General features: G+C 34.6%; 3 protein-coding genes across 4 annotated transcripts; all 3 read left to right on the top strand.

The window, feature by feature from the left end:
• Window positions 1-6,559: 6,559 nt before the first annotated feature.
• Window positions 6,560-13,553, top strand: LOC11407894 (beta-amylase 8). Of its 2 annotated transcripts, XM_003612493.3 has the most exons (10): window positions 6,561-7,031; window positions 8,580-8,804; window positions 9,195-9,275; window positions 9,454-9,657; window positions 10,188-10,382; window positions 10,662-10,826; window positions 10,953-11,213; window positions 12,637-12,849; window positions 13,018-13,234; window positions 13,340-13,553. In XM_003612493.3, exons 1-10 carry the CDS (start codon window positions 6,663-6,665, stop codon window positions 13,360-13,362), a joined length of 1,953 nt encoding a protein of 650 aa, XP_003612541.1. In that variant the 5' UTR covers window positions 6,561-6,662; the 3' UTR covers window positions 13,363-13,553. The 2 variants fall into 2 exon arrangements, with proteins under 2 accessions (XP_024639824.1, XP_003612541.1); XM_024784056.2 differs by lacking the exon at window positions 13,340-13,553 and having other exon boundaries at window positions 6,560-7,031; window positions 13,018-13,263.
• A 156-nt stretch (window positions 13,554-13,709) lies between these two features.
• Window positions 13,710-18,234, top strand: LOC11411980 (probable LRR receptor-like serine/threonine-protein kinase At3g47570). Its single transcript, XM_024784057.2, has 3 exons — window positions 13,710-17,103; window positions 17,510-17,890; window positions 17,974-18,234. Exons 1-2 carry the CDS (start codon window positions 16,224-16,226, stop codon window positions 17,869-17,871), a joined length of 1,242 nt encoding a protein of 413 aa, XP_024639825.1. The 5' UTR covers window positions 13,710-16,223; the 3' UTR covers window positions 17,872-17,890; window positions 17,974-18,234.
• LOC120580621 (probable LRR receptor-like serine/threonine-protein kinase At3g47570) lies at window positions 14,667-16,199 on the top strand. The gene is made up of 3 exons (XM_039834637.1): window positions 14,667-15,165; window positions 15,278-15,888; window positions 16,005-16,199. The coding sequence occupies exons 1-3, from the start codon at window positions 14,667-14,669 to the stop codon at window positions 16,197-16,199; spliced, it is 1,305 nt and encodes a 434-aa protein (XP_039690571.1).
• Window positions 18,235-18,845: the final 611 nt, after the last annotated feature.

The following is an 18,845-nucleotide window of genomic DNA, read 5'->3' as shown; positions in this document are numbered from 1 at the left end:
ACAATCACCAATCACATGTATCAGGAACAATATCAATTCACAAATATTCATTCACAATCACCAATCACAAATATTCATGAATAATCATTAATCATATTTCATGAACAATCACCAATCACAAATTTCACATAAGACTCATGTTATGATATGCACTTATTGACACATAAATGCATGTGGTACCAAATCTCAACAAGGTCGTCACCTTCCGATGCCACTTGCACATCGTATGTAAGGCTCACACCTGCCTTACAATAATCTCAAAGTAAAAGAGCTCAACCCTTTTACAGCAACATCGACTATGATGCATGGACATGTATAAGGACTCGATAATGCGACAACAATTCACAATCTCAACCTCAATATATATGATAACACCCAATTATATTGATTATCTCCACAACATTGCATTATCAAGAAAACATGCCCACACAAATAAATCATAATATTCATCATCACACATCAACATGATTATCAATAATCAACAATGTCATTCAACATCAACTATATCATATAGTTTCACCATTCCAAATAATTCTCATATTCCAAGTAAGAGAACATACAACATCTCATGACAAATATCATATCCAACATATAATCATTCAACATCAACTATCACATATAGTTTCACCATTCAAGCATTCCTTACATTCTAAGTAAGATAGCATACACATCTCATGATAAACATCATATTCAATACAATCATTCATTCATACAACTTCACTTAGTCATACAAGAATAATCTCAATAACTCACAAGACAATTTGCTAAAGAAACATTTCCGACAAAAATCCAAATCATGTGGCAAACTGCCAACATTGATAATTTTCAAAGCTAGGCAACTTATTTAAGTTTGAAATCCTACAATTCAATCTTAATCAATCATGTAGTCAAGGACTTAAGCCACTTACAAACTATTAGAAATTAGTTCAAAGGATAGCTTAAGTTCGTATGAGAAAATCCAAGACAAAACGACATTTTAGCTCAAAACTCGTTTTCACCGATTCAACTCCGCCCAAAATATTTCCTAAATTATCAACACATTCACATTCCCAAAATACATAAATGCATACTCAATTATTCACTCTAAGTACTTCATTAAACCCAATATCAAGTTTGGAAAAGTTCCACGGCTCATAGAAAAAGTTATGATAAGTTTTCACAAAAATCCACATGACCCATGTGTAGTAATTTGATCATAACTCAAGTTCTAAAAATCATTTGGACCTCAAACCAACGCCATTAGAAAGCTAACAAAATTATCTAAAAGTTTCATGTTTACATCAAAATCCAATTCAAAGCGGAAAGGGGTGAAAAATAGCAAAATATGCAGGATCTAGTTCGCAAAAATCGTGTCACGATTTTACGTCCAGAAACACTGAATTTTCGGCCAACAAAATCGTGACACGCTTGCCAAATCGTGACACGTTTTGCCAGCATCAGGTCCAGAAATCAGTTCTTCAAAAAGTGCGTTTTTCACCATTTCGCGCGTAAAATTCAAACCGTTAATCGGATTTTGATGCCGTTTTCGCCTACACGCTCTTGACACTTGACTCTAACATAATCTACAAAAATTTCATGTCTCAACCATCCCAAAACTCATTTTCCTAAACCTCACATAAGCACTTATTGGCGAAAACGCTTAAACATCGACATTTCACACGAAAAACCCGTTTTCTCCCAAACGACTCAACTAACATAACCACAACATGAAAACAGAAATTCTCATAGGTTCAATTCCTCCAACAATAACAAAATTTCAGTCAACAACCATAAATATCAAAGTTCAATTTGGTCCTTCACATGAACACTTAACTCAACTTCACCAATTTCACAAAACCACCACCAACATCTTATTTCTCATCAACAATTATGGTATATGAACACCCAAGCCATAAATCATAATCAACAACATATCTCAGCAACAACAACATCAATTACATATGATTTACATCTCATTTCAATCAAAACATATCAAATTTCATCAATTAAGCATAATTTCATAACTTAACATTTATACATACTTTGAAACATGTAATTTCACCCACAAACATACCATAATCATCAATTCATGCACAAGAAAATAGCATCACAGCAAGAGCACGAATTTAGCAACAATTGTTCATCAACCCATTTTCATACAACATGAGAAAATGCAAAAATTGTACATGATTATGATAATCACTACCCCCCTTACCTTTGAAGATGATTATCCTTAACCCTTGCTTCAATTCAGCTCCTAGGTCACCCCACTTGATTCCTCAAGCTTCCCCTTCAACTCTCTTGTTCTTCTCTTCACCTCTTTCTCTCTCTACCTCTCCCTCTCTCTAGGAAAATGTTTTATGAAGTGAATGAATGATAATTTTATGACAACCCTAGTGTTATCCCCCTTAATTGACTCAACTCAAAATTCTAATGGGCCTAACCCATTCTAACATAATTCTAAAAAGTTTCTATACACTCAACGGTAATTACTAACAACGGTAAAATATAACGAACAGTCACTAACGGTAAAAACTAATCACTACACTAGTAACTTAGTAAAGTAAGGGTTTTCACTAAATATTAAAATAATTCTCACCAAAATTACCATTTTACCCTTACTCGCCAAATGACCAAAATACCCTTCTAATACGGTAATCCATTAAAATGCACCCAATGACAATTAAATATACACAAGCACAAATAATCACACACAAACACATAAAGCACATAATAAAAGTAATTAAAATAAATCTAGCTAAAAATCGGGTTGTTACACTCTTCGTGGTGGAGGGAGATAGTTAGGATTAGAGATGGGATATGTGAGGGTGGGGAGGGCTGGTTTGCAGGTTGTGTTAGGAGGAGGGTGGGGGATGGAGCCGATACTGATTTTTGGCGAGATTGTTGGTGTGGTAGTGTTCCGTTGTGTGTGCGTTTTAGGCGGCTTTATGATTTAGCTGTCAATAAAATTATTACGGTGCGGAACATGTTCTTGTTGGGGGTGGAGGTTGATGGGTGGGGGGGGGGGGGGGGGGGCGTGGCAGCGGCGTCGTGGTTTATGGGTATGGGAGGAGGAACTGCTAGTAGAGTGTAGAGATTTATTACTGACAATCTCTTTGTAGGAAACGGAAACAGACAGGTGGTTGTGGTTGCCGGATCAGATTTTTGGTTATACTGTCCGTGGTGTATATGACTTGTTGACATCACAGGAACAACCTCATGTTCATCAAATATATGGAGTTAATTTGGCATAAACAGGTTCCCTTAAAAGTTTCTATCCTTGCTTGGCGACTGCTGAGGGATCGTTTACCTACTAAATCAAATTTGGTGGCACGTGGGATTATATCTGTGGAAAATCGGTTTTGTGTATCGGGATGTGGGCAAGTTGAAGATGTGAATCATTTATTTTTGTCTTGTCCAATTTTTGGTGCATTGTGGCCTTTTGTAACACCCCGTTTTCCCAACATAAAAATTTCACAACAATTATCAGAGTATTCAATAAATAACGGAATGCTACACTTCTTAAAAATCATAAATGAGATAATTAACTAATTATCTTTCCAAAAATCATCAACATATTAATTCAACTTTGCAGCGGAGTAAATTCATTAACATAGATAAGTCTTTGGCATGCAGGCCTCACTAAAACATCTCTTAAAGTATCCAAATTAAAAACATAACCAATACGTAAAGGAATAAAAAATAGCCACAAAAGATCCCATCCCGTTACGTATCAGAGCATCCTAAGACTCAGTGAGGAATAAGTCACTCACGACAGCAACACCAGCAACCTATTAACGATCACCTGCAAGTTACTCATACGAAGAGCAACATTCCCAAGCAGAAGGGGTGAGATTTCACATTCAATAATAATAAGCCATATAACTCAACAGTTATATTTAATCAACATCAAATTATCTTAACATTCATTATAGATAAAAATATATCATTTAACACTTCAATCATAGTTTGTATAAACAATTACAACTTCACAACTTATCAACATAAACATCTTTGACTCGACAAATGCGACTCCAACATTGACTATGCAACTTAGACCTTCTATATGCATGTGGTACCAATCCAGGGCATCAAGCCCTCAACGTGTTTGAGCGTAAATAGGCTCCAGGGCATCAAGCCCTCAACTTAAGTGAGCAAAGGCTCCAGGGCATCAAGCCCCCAACAATGTAATGCTAATGCATGGACTCGACCTCTTAAACATCTTAAATCGACAACCTCTTATATAATCCAATAATTTGGAACTTCATCATCTTAATCAACTTAGACCGACTCATGCAGCTTAGTTAAATAACGACAGCGACACAGCAGTATATAAAACCAGCATGACATAATAATATCAAATGCAAGTCAATCAACGTCTCAATTATTCACATATAATTCAATTAATGCATATACAATTATATCACAATATACAACATCAAATCATCAATTAACTTCACTCAACATTGCACATTAAATCCTCGTGTTTATAGCTATACTAGTTTCTACTTATTCATTTTTTTATAACCCTATGACATCTTGACAACAAGATCAGTTCTAAAAATTCTAATACAATTAAAGGTAAGCTCATGATATCATATTCTTTTTAGAGTATTCATATAATAAATGGATTCATAAGAAGTCACTAGATTGTAGAAATATAAGAGTATTAATACATATAAATTTCTGTTCGTAGTAACTACTGAAACTTTGGCATGATATACTTTATATTCTAACTCCTAGCATCTCATGAAACAATCAGTTGTACAATTAACAATTTGAAGATTTGCAGATGTAGTAGTTTTCCTACTCACCAACAGTCTAGAATTGCTTGAAGATATTCGTTTCTATTATTAATTTCCGGTGCCAACATCACAAGCAGATTATAAGTCAAGGGTTTCATACATATATGCTAAAATGTCACTACATTTTGTTTAATTCTTTTTTAGCTTCACTAATTTGTCTACCATGTTACTTTGTTTTCTACGGTACGTATATCTATACCTATTCCCCTTTCTTTTTCAAACGGCTAACACTACAAACTATATATATAATACTCCTAAGCACATTATGAAGCTTTCCCCCATATTCCAGCACAATCAAACTACACAGGTTTAACACAGTATGTGAATACACTAGATTGATCTGCTAAACATTTAGTGTTTTCTGATATTGTTTTCATGAGCTACATCACCGTTACTATTTCTTTTCAAAAACCCTAACTTCTTTAATCATCAAAATCAAACAACAACAACAACCATGTTAAACCCTGTTTTAGAATTATACAACCTAATACATCAGATCATCTATCTTCATACAATCAATTTTAGTTTCAAACCCTAATTCCCGAATTCACAAAACTACAATCTACACATGTTAAATTCAATTTTCAGAATCATACACTTAGAATTAGTGAAGGTTAGTCCCACCCTTACCTTAGTATTGATGATCGGCGGTCTCTCTCCCTCTTGGTTCTCCTCTTCTCTTGTTTTCTCCCTTTTTCTCCAAAAAGCAGTGTCACGTAAAAACTTTTCTAAACCTAGTTTACTCCTTATATCTCTCCTCAATCAACTTTATCTTATTTCCTCTATTTCCACTAAATTCCAAAACAGCCCGACATCTCAATATTTATTTTATTTTCTAATCTTATTCTATTAAATAATATAATAAGCCACTTAATAAATCACATAAATCGTATAAAGTGGACTCTAAACTCTATAAAATAATTAAATAATTAAAGAGGGCGTTACACCTTTGGTGCGGGCTTGGCTTGGTGTCGAAGGGGTAGATTCTCATGCTATCTGAGATCATTTTGTGCAATTTATTGAATATGCAGGTGGCTTGAAATCGCGTCGATCCTTATTTCATTTGATTTGGTTTCAGTGTGTCTCGGTTTTATGGAAAGAACGGAATGATAAGTTATTTCAGAATCGTCAAAGTTCTATACCACTATTGTTAGATAAAGTAAAATCAAATACCTTGTGGTGGTTGAAAGCCAGTAACATAGTCTTTATTTTTGGTATACATAGTTGGTGGTCGAACCCGCTTCTCTGTATGGGCATTAACTATCTTTGATGTAATCTTGACAGGGTTCTAATCTTTTGGTGATTGTTTTGGCACGTCTTGTGCTTCAACAATTACAGTGTTCATAGTAATATATTCCATTTTTGTTTTTTCAAAAAAAAAAATTCTAAAGGAAGAATCAATTAAACTCAACGGTAACCAAACATGTATGAATCAATTCTACATCTCTGAAATTAATTTCAGTTCCATTAAAAAGTAGAACCAAACATACACACGGTCGAATTCCAACTTCCTCGTACCAAAGGTAAACACCAAACAAAAAAAAAAACTTAATTTTAATTTAAAAAGTATATTTTGTCTTTATATTCCCAAATCATAACGTTGGGGCAAAAAAAGATATAAATTGTCCTCGAGTTTATCTCAGTTGATATAGATAATGCATAATATATCCAAGGTATGAAGTTCGAACCTTAAAAAAAAATAAAAAAAATAGATTGGAATCAAAATTACAACAAATAAAAATATTCAATTAAAAAAAAAAAAGACTGTTTTGAGGAGTCAAAATAAACAACACTGAGTTGAGTTGAGTTGAGTTGCTGAACGAGTTTGAATGCGTTGAGTAAAAAGGTGGTAGAACGGTAACAAAATTGTGAACGAAGATGAAGAACACAACCGAAGATGCTACCTCCACACAAGATCTCGACCCACAAAGCGACCACAGCTCTGATTATTTACCCCAACCACAGCCCCGCCGTCTACGCGGCTTCGCCGCCACGGCGGCGGGGACGAATTCCACCGGAAAAGGAAAAAAAGAGCGAGAGAAAGAGAAGGAACGAACGAAGCTCCGGGAACGACACCGTCGAGCTATCACGAGTAGAATGTTAGCTGGACTCCGTCAGTATGGTAACTTCCCTCTCCCGGCGCGTGCTGATATGAATGATGTACTTGCTGCTCTCGCGCGTGAAGCTGGTTGGATTGTTGATGCTGATGGAACTACTTATCGCCAGTGTCTCCCTCCTTCCAACATGGTTGCTTTCATTCTTTTTCTTTCAATTTTGATTATTCAGTTTTAAGTCAAACTTTTGAAATAAGTTGAAAATAGCTTTTTAACAATGTCATAAGCTGTTTTCCCAAACAGTCTCGCAATCTTACGCCAATAGATAAGTTCAAATAAGTCAGTCCATACAAGCGCTAGTTAGTTGTTGCTTGGACTTTTTAGATTGACTATGAGGTAAGTAAACTCTGACAGATGATTGTTTCAGCCAAAAGTACTTTGATCTTAGCTAAAGTGCATTAATCACTTGTGTTTAACCACTTGTTGCTTAAAATGATCATAAAAAATATACTCCATTTTCAAATGTTGGACTGGGAAATAGTTTGTTATCAATTTTTTATTTTTTAGTGTTTTTGTTTCATAGAAGGTATTATTATGCAAGGCATCATAGGATAGAAGCTCTTGACTTTAGAATTAACCAATTGTTAAAATAACATTGAAATTAGTTAGTTGTTGCTTAGATTTGTTTTGCTCTTAATTGTCGGAATCTGGTGATCGGTTAGGATGTAAGTAAATCTTGATCGAGTATTATTTCATAATAGAAATGGTCTTCTATTTGCTGCTTGTTATCTATGAAGCACTGGCACATACACGGAAACCAGATACAACACAAACTCATTGATACTGGTAATTATTTGATAAAATGACATAATATAATGTAATCACATATAAAGTGTCAGTGTTGGACACCCTCCGATCAGAAGTGTTGTGTCGGTGCTGCAGAGCTTGTTATAATTAAGTTCCAATTCTTTTATAGGATAGAAGCTACCTAGCACTACATTTCCGGTGTTTGACACATGCCGGTGTCCAACACCATCACATGTGGTTAAATTCGATGACTTTCAAATTATTAGTATTGTCGTGTCTGTTGTCCGTGTCAATGTCTGTGCCTTATAGGATAGTAGCTTTGGACTCGAGAATTAACCAATTGTGAAAATTACATTGAAATTAGACCATGTTTGAATATACAACTTAATTTGCAGCTTATAGCATAAGTGCTTATCATGATAAACACATATGTATAAGCTATTTCTATAACAAAAAATGTAAAGTTAAATTGTTTTCATATAAGTTGCTTTCATAAGCTATCCGAGAGAGTTTATGAAAATAAGCTGAACACGGCTTATCAACATGTTGGAAGCTACTTTTATGAGTCCTCTCAAACAATCTCACAAGTGCTTATGCCAGTAGATAAGCTCAAATAAGCCAATCCAAATAGAGGCCCTTAGTTAGTTGTTGCTTAGAATGTTTTATTTTGTCTTAATCGGGGAAATTCAGTGATTGATTCCGAGGTAAGTAAAGTCTGATAGAGTATTATTTCAGCAAGAAGTACTAGCCAAGCTATCCGACCTTAACTAAAATGCTATAATCATTTGAGCTGAACTACATGATTTAGTTGGTGCTTAGATTGATCATAAAAAAATTAAATAAATCAATATGTTGAAATGTTGGGTTGGGAAATATTTTAATAACAATTTTTTATTCTTTAGTGTTTATGTTTGATTAAGGTTTTATCATCCAGGGATCATTTGCCGCAAGGTCAGTTGAAAGTCAACCATCTGGTGGTACTTTGAGAACTTGTTCGGTTAAGGAAACACTAGAGAATCAGTCACCGGGACTTAGAATTGATGAATGTGTGTCACCTGCATCTATTGATTCTGTTTTAATTGCAGAAAGGGATTCAAAGAATGAAAACTATGCAAGTGTAAGCCCAATCAATTCAACTGACTGCTTGGAGGCTGATCAGGTGATTTTGGTGACTAATTCAATCATTTTGTTGCTTTTGTATCATATTTGATTTGATGCAGATTTATTCGTAAAAATTTGCATGTTTGACTGTTATCCTCACTGTTTTTCTAGTTTCTGTTGATATGATATCGGAAATTTGATCTATTAATTCACTCAGCATAATCAGATTATTTGGTCTGGTGTTTATTGATATACTATTGGTCGAAGATTGTAAATTAGACATTCTTAAACTATACTTTTCTAACGAGCCAAAGTTGCGAACCAATTGCATAAAGCTTATTTCATTGTATGTTAGTTTTTTTACCCCAAGTGGTGTGTTTAAATTTATAATCTGGATGTCGAGAAGTGATTGAACAGGACCATCTAAATTTGTAATTTATTGATGCAGCTTATGCAAGATATTCATTCTGGGGTGCATCAAAATGACTTCAATTGCACACCATATGTTCCTGTTTACATAAAACTCCCAGTAAGTGTCTTGTATTTATTGTTTGCTTAATGTTTAGCTAGCATCCAACCTGTGTAATAAGTTCTAGACAAAAAAAAAATTGTACTTACAGGTTTCACTTTGCATGTCCTTTTGAGGCTTTAACTCTGTTTGCCTTGTATTTGATCACAGGGTTTCTAAAATTAGCCTTTTATTGCAGGCTGGTATTATTAACAAATTTTGCCAGTTGATGGATCCTGAAGGCATTAGGCAGGAGCTAATCCATATTAAGTCCTTAAATATTGACGGTGTTGTTGTGGATTGTTGGTGGGGCATTGTTGAAGGCTGGAACTCCCAGAAATATGAGTGGTCTGGCTATAGGGAGCTTTTTAGTATAATTAGAGAATTCAAGCTGAATATACAGGTGTATATTTTAATTGCTCATATCCTATCATGTTATACCTGCATCCATCCTTCAAAATGGAAAATTCATCTAAAATGATTATGACTTTGACTTGTCAATATATATCTATGATACATGATGATTAATAGGACCAACCAAATCATTTATTTTCTATTACAAGCGTGTCATTTCTGGTTAGGAATTTTGTTAAAATTAGAGTCCTCCCTATAAGGTTCTTAAACTATTGCACATTTACACTACATGAAGGACTGAATAGGGAACACAGAGAATGTGGCGAAGTACGGAGGGCAAACGTAGTGGTTGGATGATGTCAATTGTATTATTTCTTAATTCTTAAATATTTGTTTTCTTTCAGCGTGATAAATAAGATTGTTTCCCTAGCTTGGATAGTATGTGAAAATCACACTTCACATTGTTTTGAAATATGTCAGAAGTTCCTCTAATTGGAAAGCATCTTTAAAATATGTTTTGAAGAGGCATCTTTAACGTTGTTTGATAACCTATCTTGACTCTTACTTCAAATTCTGAAGGTTGTTATGGCATTTCATGAATGTGGAGGGAATGATTCTAGTGATGCATTGATTTCCCTCCCACAATGGGTTTTGGATATTGGAAAAGACAACCAGGACATATTTTTCACAGATCGTGAAGGACGGAGAAATACTGAATGCCTATCTTGGGGAATTGACAAAGAGCGAGTTCTCAAAGGAAGAACTGGAATTGAGGTATAAAATATCTAATAGATTTATTTCTCTCATTGATTCAACTATTAAGTGCTCACTACAGTCAAATGCCTGTTATTTATGTTTACATACCAATTTCCAGTGTATCTGCATTTCACCTGAAAGGGAAAAAACATTTGTTTCTTGTTTGTATATGGTTATAGAAGATTCTGTATTTCATAGATTATATACTCTGTAAGTCTACGTCAATCATCAGTTACATGTTCTGTTTTTTTTTTAATTTTTTTTTTCTTTCTGATTAGCCTTCTGCATTATATACAGGTCTATTTTGATATGATGAGAAGCTTTCGGACAGAGTTTGATGACCTGTTTGCAGAAGGTATGATTGATGCTGTAGAAATTGGACTGGGAGCATCCGGGGAGCTGAAATACCCTTCCTTTTCAGAAAGGATGGGGTGGAGGTATCCTGGTATTGGTGAGTTTCAGGTACCTCGTTCTTTTGGCCCCATTTCAAAACAGTTGCATTATTCTGAATCATAAATAACATATGTGCTATCATATTCTATATGTTTATAAGGAAGTCTGATTTTCTATATAATCATATATGAGCAGTGCTATGATAAATACCTGCAACATAGTCTGCGCAGAGCTGCCAAACTACGCGGTCACTCTTTTTGGGCTAGAGGACCTGATAATGCTGGGCACTACAACTCTATGCCACATGAGACTGGATTCTTTTGTGAGCGAGGTGATTATGACAACTATTATGGACGCTTCTTCTTACATTGGTACTCCCAGACTTTAGTAGATCATGCAGATAATGTTTTGTCTCTTGCAAACCTTGCTTTTGAGGGAACAAAAATTATTGTCAAGGTAGTTTTCTGGTATATCAGTTTTTCATGTTGTGGTTTTATCTTGTAATTGTTAGTTGCTGCTGGTATTGATTGCATTCATAATTTGATAGATGGTACGTAGAGCCAGTTTGGTTTGCCCTTTAATATGAGGCATTTACTATACAGTTAAAATTTAAGAGAGACCATTCATAGAATAAATGCTTATGGTGTATAATTTCCTATCCCTTGAATATTAGAGATATGTAGGACATAAATAAAAATTTGGTTTCAAAAAAAGGATAGTAAACAGGAAAAGTGGTCTGGAGTTATCTTGTGAGCTGTGAGAAAGTCAGCACGGAAGTCAGATTCTATCACATCTCAAAAAAAACACTCTTGGAATCAATCACAGTTTCAAAAATCAACACCAGCTATGGAATAAATGTCCAAGTTGCATGATGGCATTTTCATGCAACAAAAGCCAAAAGAGTCGTAATTATAGTTGAGAGATGCAAGATATTCAAATCTTGTTGGTGACGGATTGCGAGAAACTGGAAACCAGGAAGAAAACAATGGAGGTGAACAAACAGTAAGAAAGAATAATAAACTTGAAAAGGGAAATACAACCTTAGTCTCACATATGGGGTAAAATTTAATCTCCAGGTGAAGAGGAACGCTACTCTGTAAAACTTAATATCTTATTTACTTTTGTGGCAAGAATTCAAATTTTAGAATTTCAATCTCCCATAAAAGTTTCTCTTCCTTTAAGTTTTACCCCTAAATCAAACATAGACTTGGCGTGAAAGTTTTAACGATACAATTTGGTATTAAGTTTATTGATTTTTCATCCCACTTTAAGGGGATATTGAACTAATAAGAATTGCCTAATAATACAAAATAATTCTTGCTTGTGGTGTTTGCAAAAGCATGACTAATTCAGTCTGTCAAAGTTATTCTATTCTGCAGTGTGGTTAAGTTGAGAAAAGGGTAAATTTGGGCTACAAAGCTCCTACCATTGCGTGGTTAACGGAAGCGTTGTAGATAGTCTTACCTTTGATTCACGACTCAAACTTGTGACTGAGGTTCCCCTTGGTTGTTACATTAAACTAAGTTCTGTTAATTCTTTTTAATATGTTAACGTGGTAATCCTTTATCTGGAATCATAGTTAGTAATAATTTATTTCAGATACTAGTCTTTATTCACTGCAAATTTTCTGTTCGAATTTCTTTTTGGGGTTGTGTACAGGTATGGGATCAGAAATCAGGATTTAACTATTCAATGCAAAAAGGACAAATTAAGTTTAATCATAAACTCTTTTCTGTTTAACTGTTTAGTATTGACATTTTAACGTTAGGAAGCATGGTTCTTTGCACCACTTAAAAAATACATATCCTGCCATTGAAAGTAAAAGCATGCCAACTGAAGTTGTATCCTTCTCTCTAAACTTAATGAATAAATGCTGCAGGTTCCTGCCGTATACTGGTGGTACAAGACTCCTAGTCATGCAGCAGAATTGACAGCAGGATATCACAACCCCACAAATCAGGATGGATACTCTCCTGTGTTTGAGGTTCTGAAAAAGCACGCTGTCACCATGAAATTTGTCTGCTTAGGATTTAATCCTTCCAACCAGGAAGCTAATGAGTCATTGGTTGATCCAGATGGCCTGAGTTGGCAGGTAATTTTAGTTTTACCACCTTAATCCAGCTTTGAAATAACTTGTATGATGGGTGAAGTGGTATCTTTTTAGATAGTTTGCAACTTTACATTGATTTGCATTACTTATTTTGATCAACTTGGTGCCATGCACGTTTTCATCCATTTGTTATGAATGGTGATTGCACAGGTATTAAACTCAGCTTGGGAACGAGGGCTGATCACTTCTGGAGAGAATGCAATCTTTTGCTATGATAGAGAAAGGTACGAGAGATTGATTGAGATGGCCAAGCCCAGAAATGATCCTGATCACCGGCACTTTTCGTTCTTTGTTTATCAGCAACCATCTTTGCTTCAGGGAAATGTTTGCCTGTCGGAATTGGATTTCTTCATCAAATGCATGCATGGTAAGAATCCTTAGAATTCACTTTGATCTATTCAAGTTTTGTATTGCTACTCTTTCTTGCAAATATTTTCCATTTGATTTTTATTAAAGCTTGTTATCCTTGCAGGTGAGATGACAGGGAATCTTTAATGGCCGCAAATCTTACTTTTTAACTAGGCCATTTGTGGGGTGTAATTTACCCTGCTGTGGCTACATAGGGACATGCTTGAAAATTAATAGTTTTCTCCTCTTGTAGTGCAATGTCTTCTGTAACAACGGCAGCTATTTATATATAAAATATTTTAAAGATATGCAAAAGAGCCATAACAACCTTGACATAATTTTACAACTTTTTTCGTTTTTTTTTTCTTCGATCCTTTTTTTGATAATAAGGTTCGATCCTTTAATTATTAAGATGGAGGAAATATCTATCGAAGATTTTCTGCATAATTTTATGTTTTGATGAACTTCTGCATAAGTCTATTGAAGTTGGATTTAGACCGTCATCCTCATTCATCACTCACCTGTTTCTATTCATATTTAATTTGTACGGTAGACGTCAGGATATATGAGGACATTCCAATAAAATTAAAATTATTAAATTAGGTGAGAATAACAGATTGTAGAAGGTCATTTGCATAGGTCCACCAATAGACCCTTATTTTTTGGTTCCATATTTTAGGGGCTCCCATTGTTAATATGAAATTATGGATTTATATTTCTCTATATAGTATTTCAATGCATGCATGCTTCTTCTCAATTTCCAGTTTGGTCCACATAGTTTGGTGTTGGCACCGTCTTTCAGTTTAAATAATATTATCTTCCTCAAAATGGCAGTCATGAAAATAATATTGTTTAAAACTAATTTGCCTATATTTTTTTTTTAAGAAGCTAAATCAGCTCATTTAAATTGACTTTAGAGAGAATCGAAACTAACACTTTTAAGAGAAGCACACCGTAAGTTCACAAACCAACACCATCTAACCAATCCAAATTGATTAATTTGCCTCCTTTGAGAGGTCCATATGTAGTATTACATGAGATAGCACTGTCACAGTTTGGCTCCCATCCCATGCATGTGAAGTGCTTCGTCTCTGTCTGTTCATTCAATATTGATTTGACTTTTGAATATAATATCTTATTTTTGTATGTGTGGAGTTACTATACTAGTATTTAAATACACACACTTTCTTCTATACCAAATGAAATCTTTTTCTTTGTTGTCACCTACATTTTTATACCTTCATCTTCATCTTCTTTTTCTTTTTACCTTAATTTTATTAATGTGGTTTGGCACAAACAAAATGGTGGCAGTGGCTCAATTAGGAAACCAATCAGATCAATTGGCATTGCTCAAATTCAAAGAATCAATATCAAGTGATCCATATAAAGCTCTTGAATCTTGGAATTCTTCCATCCACTTTTGAAAGTGGCATGGAATCACATGCAGCCTCATGCATCAAAGGGTTACAGAGTTGAACCTAGCAGGATATCAGTTACATGGATCTTTATCTCCCTATCTTGGTAATCTCACTTTTCTGATAAATCTCAACCTTCAAAACAATAGTTTTTCTGGAGAAATTCCACAGGAGTTCGGTCAGTTGCTACAACTGCAACAACTTTATCTCCTTAATAACTCGTTTACAGGAGAAATTCCTATAAACTTGACGTATTGCTCCAATCTCATAGACTTGATTTTGGGAGGGAACAAATTGACAGGGAAAATACTAATTGAAATTGGCTCTTTGAAAAACCTTCATTCATTCGCCCTTTTCGGTAACAATTTAAATGGAGGGATCCCTTCATCCTTCAGGAATCTTTCATCCTTCAGGAATCTTTCATCCTTAATGCGTTTTACGTGTGCTTCTAACAAATTAGGAGGAGATATTCCACAAGAAATATGTCGCCTCAAAAACTTGACATTTTTATCTTTTGGCGAGAACAATTTGTCTGGTAAGATTCCATCTTGTCTTTATAATATCTCATCACTTATTGTCTTTTCAGTAACAAACAATAACTTTCCTTGATCTTAAAATATTAAATTTTGGAGGAAATCAATTCTCAGGTACAATCCCTGTTTCGATTGCAAATGCTTCTGTCATACAATTACTAGACATAGGAACAAACAAATTGGTTGGACAAGTTCCAAGTCTAGGGAATTTACAACATCTTGGCTTGCTAAATTTGGAAGAAAACAATTTAGGTGACAATTCCACAATGGATTTAGAGTTTTTAAAATATTTGACAAATTGCAGCAAACAACATGCGCTTTCCATAGCTGTTAATAATTTTGGAGGTCATTTGCCAAATTCCATAGGAAATTTCTCCACTAAACTTGAAAAACTATACCTTGAGAGTAATCAGATATCTGGAAAAATTCCAGTAGAATTAGGACGTCTAGTCGGCTTAACTGTTTTGTCCATGCCACTTAACCAATTTGATGGAATTGTTCCATCTACTTTTAGGAACATCCAAAATATACAAATTTTGGATCTAAGCAAAAACAAGTTGTCAGGATATATACCACCCTTCATAGGCAATCTCAGTCAATTGTTTACATTGGCTTTAACTGGTAATATGTTTCACGGAAATATTCCTCCTAGCATAGGAAACTGTCAAAAGTTACAATATCTCGATCTTTCTGATAACAAGCTTAGCGGAACCATACCTGTAGAGGTTTTTCATATTTTTTTATTTATCAATTGTATTGAACTTGTCACATAAAACTGAGTGGTAGCTTACCAAGAGAAGTGGGTATGTTAAAAAATATTGACATGCTGGATCTATCTGAGAATCATCTATCTGGTGATATTCCTAAAACAATTGGTGAATGCACAACCTTAGAATACCTTCAATTGCAAGGGAACTCCTTCAGCGGAACAATACCATCCTCTATGGCTTCTCTCAAAGGTCTTCAAAGTTTAGACCTTTCAAGAAATCAATTGTCTGGATCAATTCCTGATGTTATGCAAAATATATCTGTTTAAGAATATTTGAATGTTTCTTTTAACATGTTGGAAGGCGAAGTACCAACAAATGGCGTATTTGGAAATGTATCCCAAATAGAAGTGACTGGAAACAAGAAGCTTTGTGGAGGTATTTCCCGGCTACATCTACCATCATGCCCTGTCAAGGGTATTAAACATGCAAAACGACACAAGTTCAGGTTGATAGCAGTGATAGTTAGCGTGGTTTCTTTTCTTCTCATACTTTCATTTATCATAACTATCTACTGCATAAGGAAAAGAAATCCAAAGCGATCTTTTGATTCACCAACAATTGAGCAACTAGATAAGGTTTCATACCAAGAGTTACTCCAAGGAACAGATGGGTTCTCGGATAAAAACCTGATCGGATCAGGAAGTTCTGGTGATGTGTACAGAGGAAATCTTGTGTCAGAAGACAATATTGTTGCTATAAAAGTCTTCAACCTCCAAAACAATGGAGCTCACAAGAGTTTCATTGTTGAATGTAATGCACTAAAAAATATTCAACACCGGAATTTAGTTAAGATTTTAACATGTTGTTCTAGTACTGATTATAAAGGTCAAGAATTTAAAGCTCTGGTTTTTGATTACATGAAAAATGGAAGCTTAGAACGATGGCTGCACCCTAGGAATTTAAATGCAGAGACTCCAACAACATTGGATCTTGATCAAAGACTGAATATCATTATTGATGTTGCTTCTGCATTACATTATCTTCATCGAGAATGTGAGCAATTGGTCCTTCATTGTGATCTAAAGCCAAGCAATGTCCTTCTTGATGATGACATGGTTGCTCATGTGAGTGATTTTGGAATAGCAAGACTAGTTCAAGCCATTGCTTGTACCTCTCTTAAGGAAACTAGTACAACTGGAATAAAAGGAACTGTTGGCTATGCTCCTCCAGGTATATATGTTCTGAATTCTTGAGTCTCCCATTATTTCTTTGAATCCTCGTATGTTTTCGTATAAAGTTAATATTACACTAGGGACATATTATTTGTTAAGAGGTAATCTCAAACTCCATGAAAGTAGAAATTAAGCCTTATATAGAGTGATAAGAAGGAATTATATTATTCACAAAATTTGAGCATTACAATGAATTACTATAGCCTTATAGAGTGTAACAAACAACTCTAACTCAACAACAGTTACTAACTAACTATACCCAACCAATGCAACTAACTAATTCTGTTAAAAAAGTTAAACTAGTTATATTTCACACAGTTACTTGGAACAAAAGTAACACCTGTATCTCAAGTTAATTATCCTTTAACAGTATTAACAACTTTTGTAATTGGTACATGTTTTAGAGTATGGAATGGGTTCTGAAGTGTCAACATCTGGTGACATGTATAGCTTTGGAGTCCTTATGTTGAAAATACTTACTGGTAGAAGACCCACTGATGAAGTTTTTCAAGATGGTCAAAATCTGCATAACTTTGTAGCAGCTTCATTTCCTGGTAACATTATAGATATTTTGGACCCACATCTTGAAGCAAGAGATGTAGAAGTAACAAAACAAGATGGAAACCGAGCGATTCTTATTGCAGGGGTAGAGGAATCCTTAGTTTCACTTTTTAGAATTGGACTTATTTGTTCAATGGAATCACCGAAAGAAAGAATGAATATTATGGATGTTACTCAAGAGCTTAACACAATCCGAACTCGTTAGTGAAGATCCTTTCTCGCTGGTGAGATAAACTCATGTATTTATGTGCTTATTTGAATCATACAAACTCGCTAGTTGCTTATGGAATTAAAATTTGAATTTCAGGTTTTCGTACTCCTAGTAATTAATGTTGAACAGAATTTACAAGTCATTATGGAAAGAGAGGTTTTGCATCATGATGTACTTTTTTGAAGAAACTGCATGGTCCAACGGGAACATGAGGCAATGCTTAGTTTACTAGTTTGTTATTCACTTAATTCTGGTAGAAACATTTGATTCTGTGCAATAGTTTTTGTAGATTTGTCTGCAACATTCTAGTTTGTATAAGTAAACAATATTGTTTGTATTGCTTTCTAATTCAATGAAGTGAGAATTTATATACTTCTCCCATAGTTATTTGAAATTGTGTTCAACGTAGATTTGTATGCAACGTATTATGTTATCAAAGCCTAAAACAACCCAAAATTTAACAGAAAGCAAACATTTGAAATTGCTTCTATATATTTATAGTGAGCATATAATAATCACAAGTTAATTTCTAAATCTAATATACAGAAAAACCATATGGGGAGTTTGTTTCAAAAACTTCTGTTATTCCTGATCAACAATGTGGAAATTGTATTCATAGTTGCATAGTGAAATATGGAATTGAAGAAAATGCTTATGTTGCTAGAGACATTGATACTAGGTATCGGGTCCATGAGCGTGTCTGCAAGCTGGTGATAATCCTTTTATGATCACATCTAATAGTAATGTCATTCTTGCAACTTTAATTCTTGAAATGTATGCAAAATGCGGTAGCTTGAAAAATGCAAGAAGTGAAACATTTTTGCTTGGAAATGTTACCATGGTGAATATTGATTAATGCTTATAGTCAATATGAGAGGGATAGCAAGCCGCTTGATCTCTTTTTCGACATGTTTTCTGACGGCCATAGTCCTGATAAGGCTGCTTTTCTGAGTGTGTAGAGTGTTTGT

Source organism: Medicago truncatula, chromosome 5 (genome assembly GCF_003473485.1).
Source record: "Medicago truncatula cultivar Jemalong A17 chromosome 5, MtrunA17r5.0-ANR, whole genome shotgun sequence".
Classification (NCBI taxonomy): Eukaryota; Viridiplantae; Streptophyta; class Magnoliopsida; order Fabales; family Fabaceae; genus Medicago; species Medicago truncatula.
This window is presented reverse-complemented; position numbering and strand designations above follow the sequence as displayed.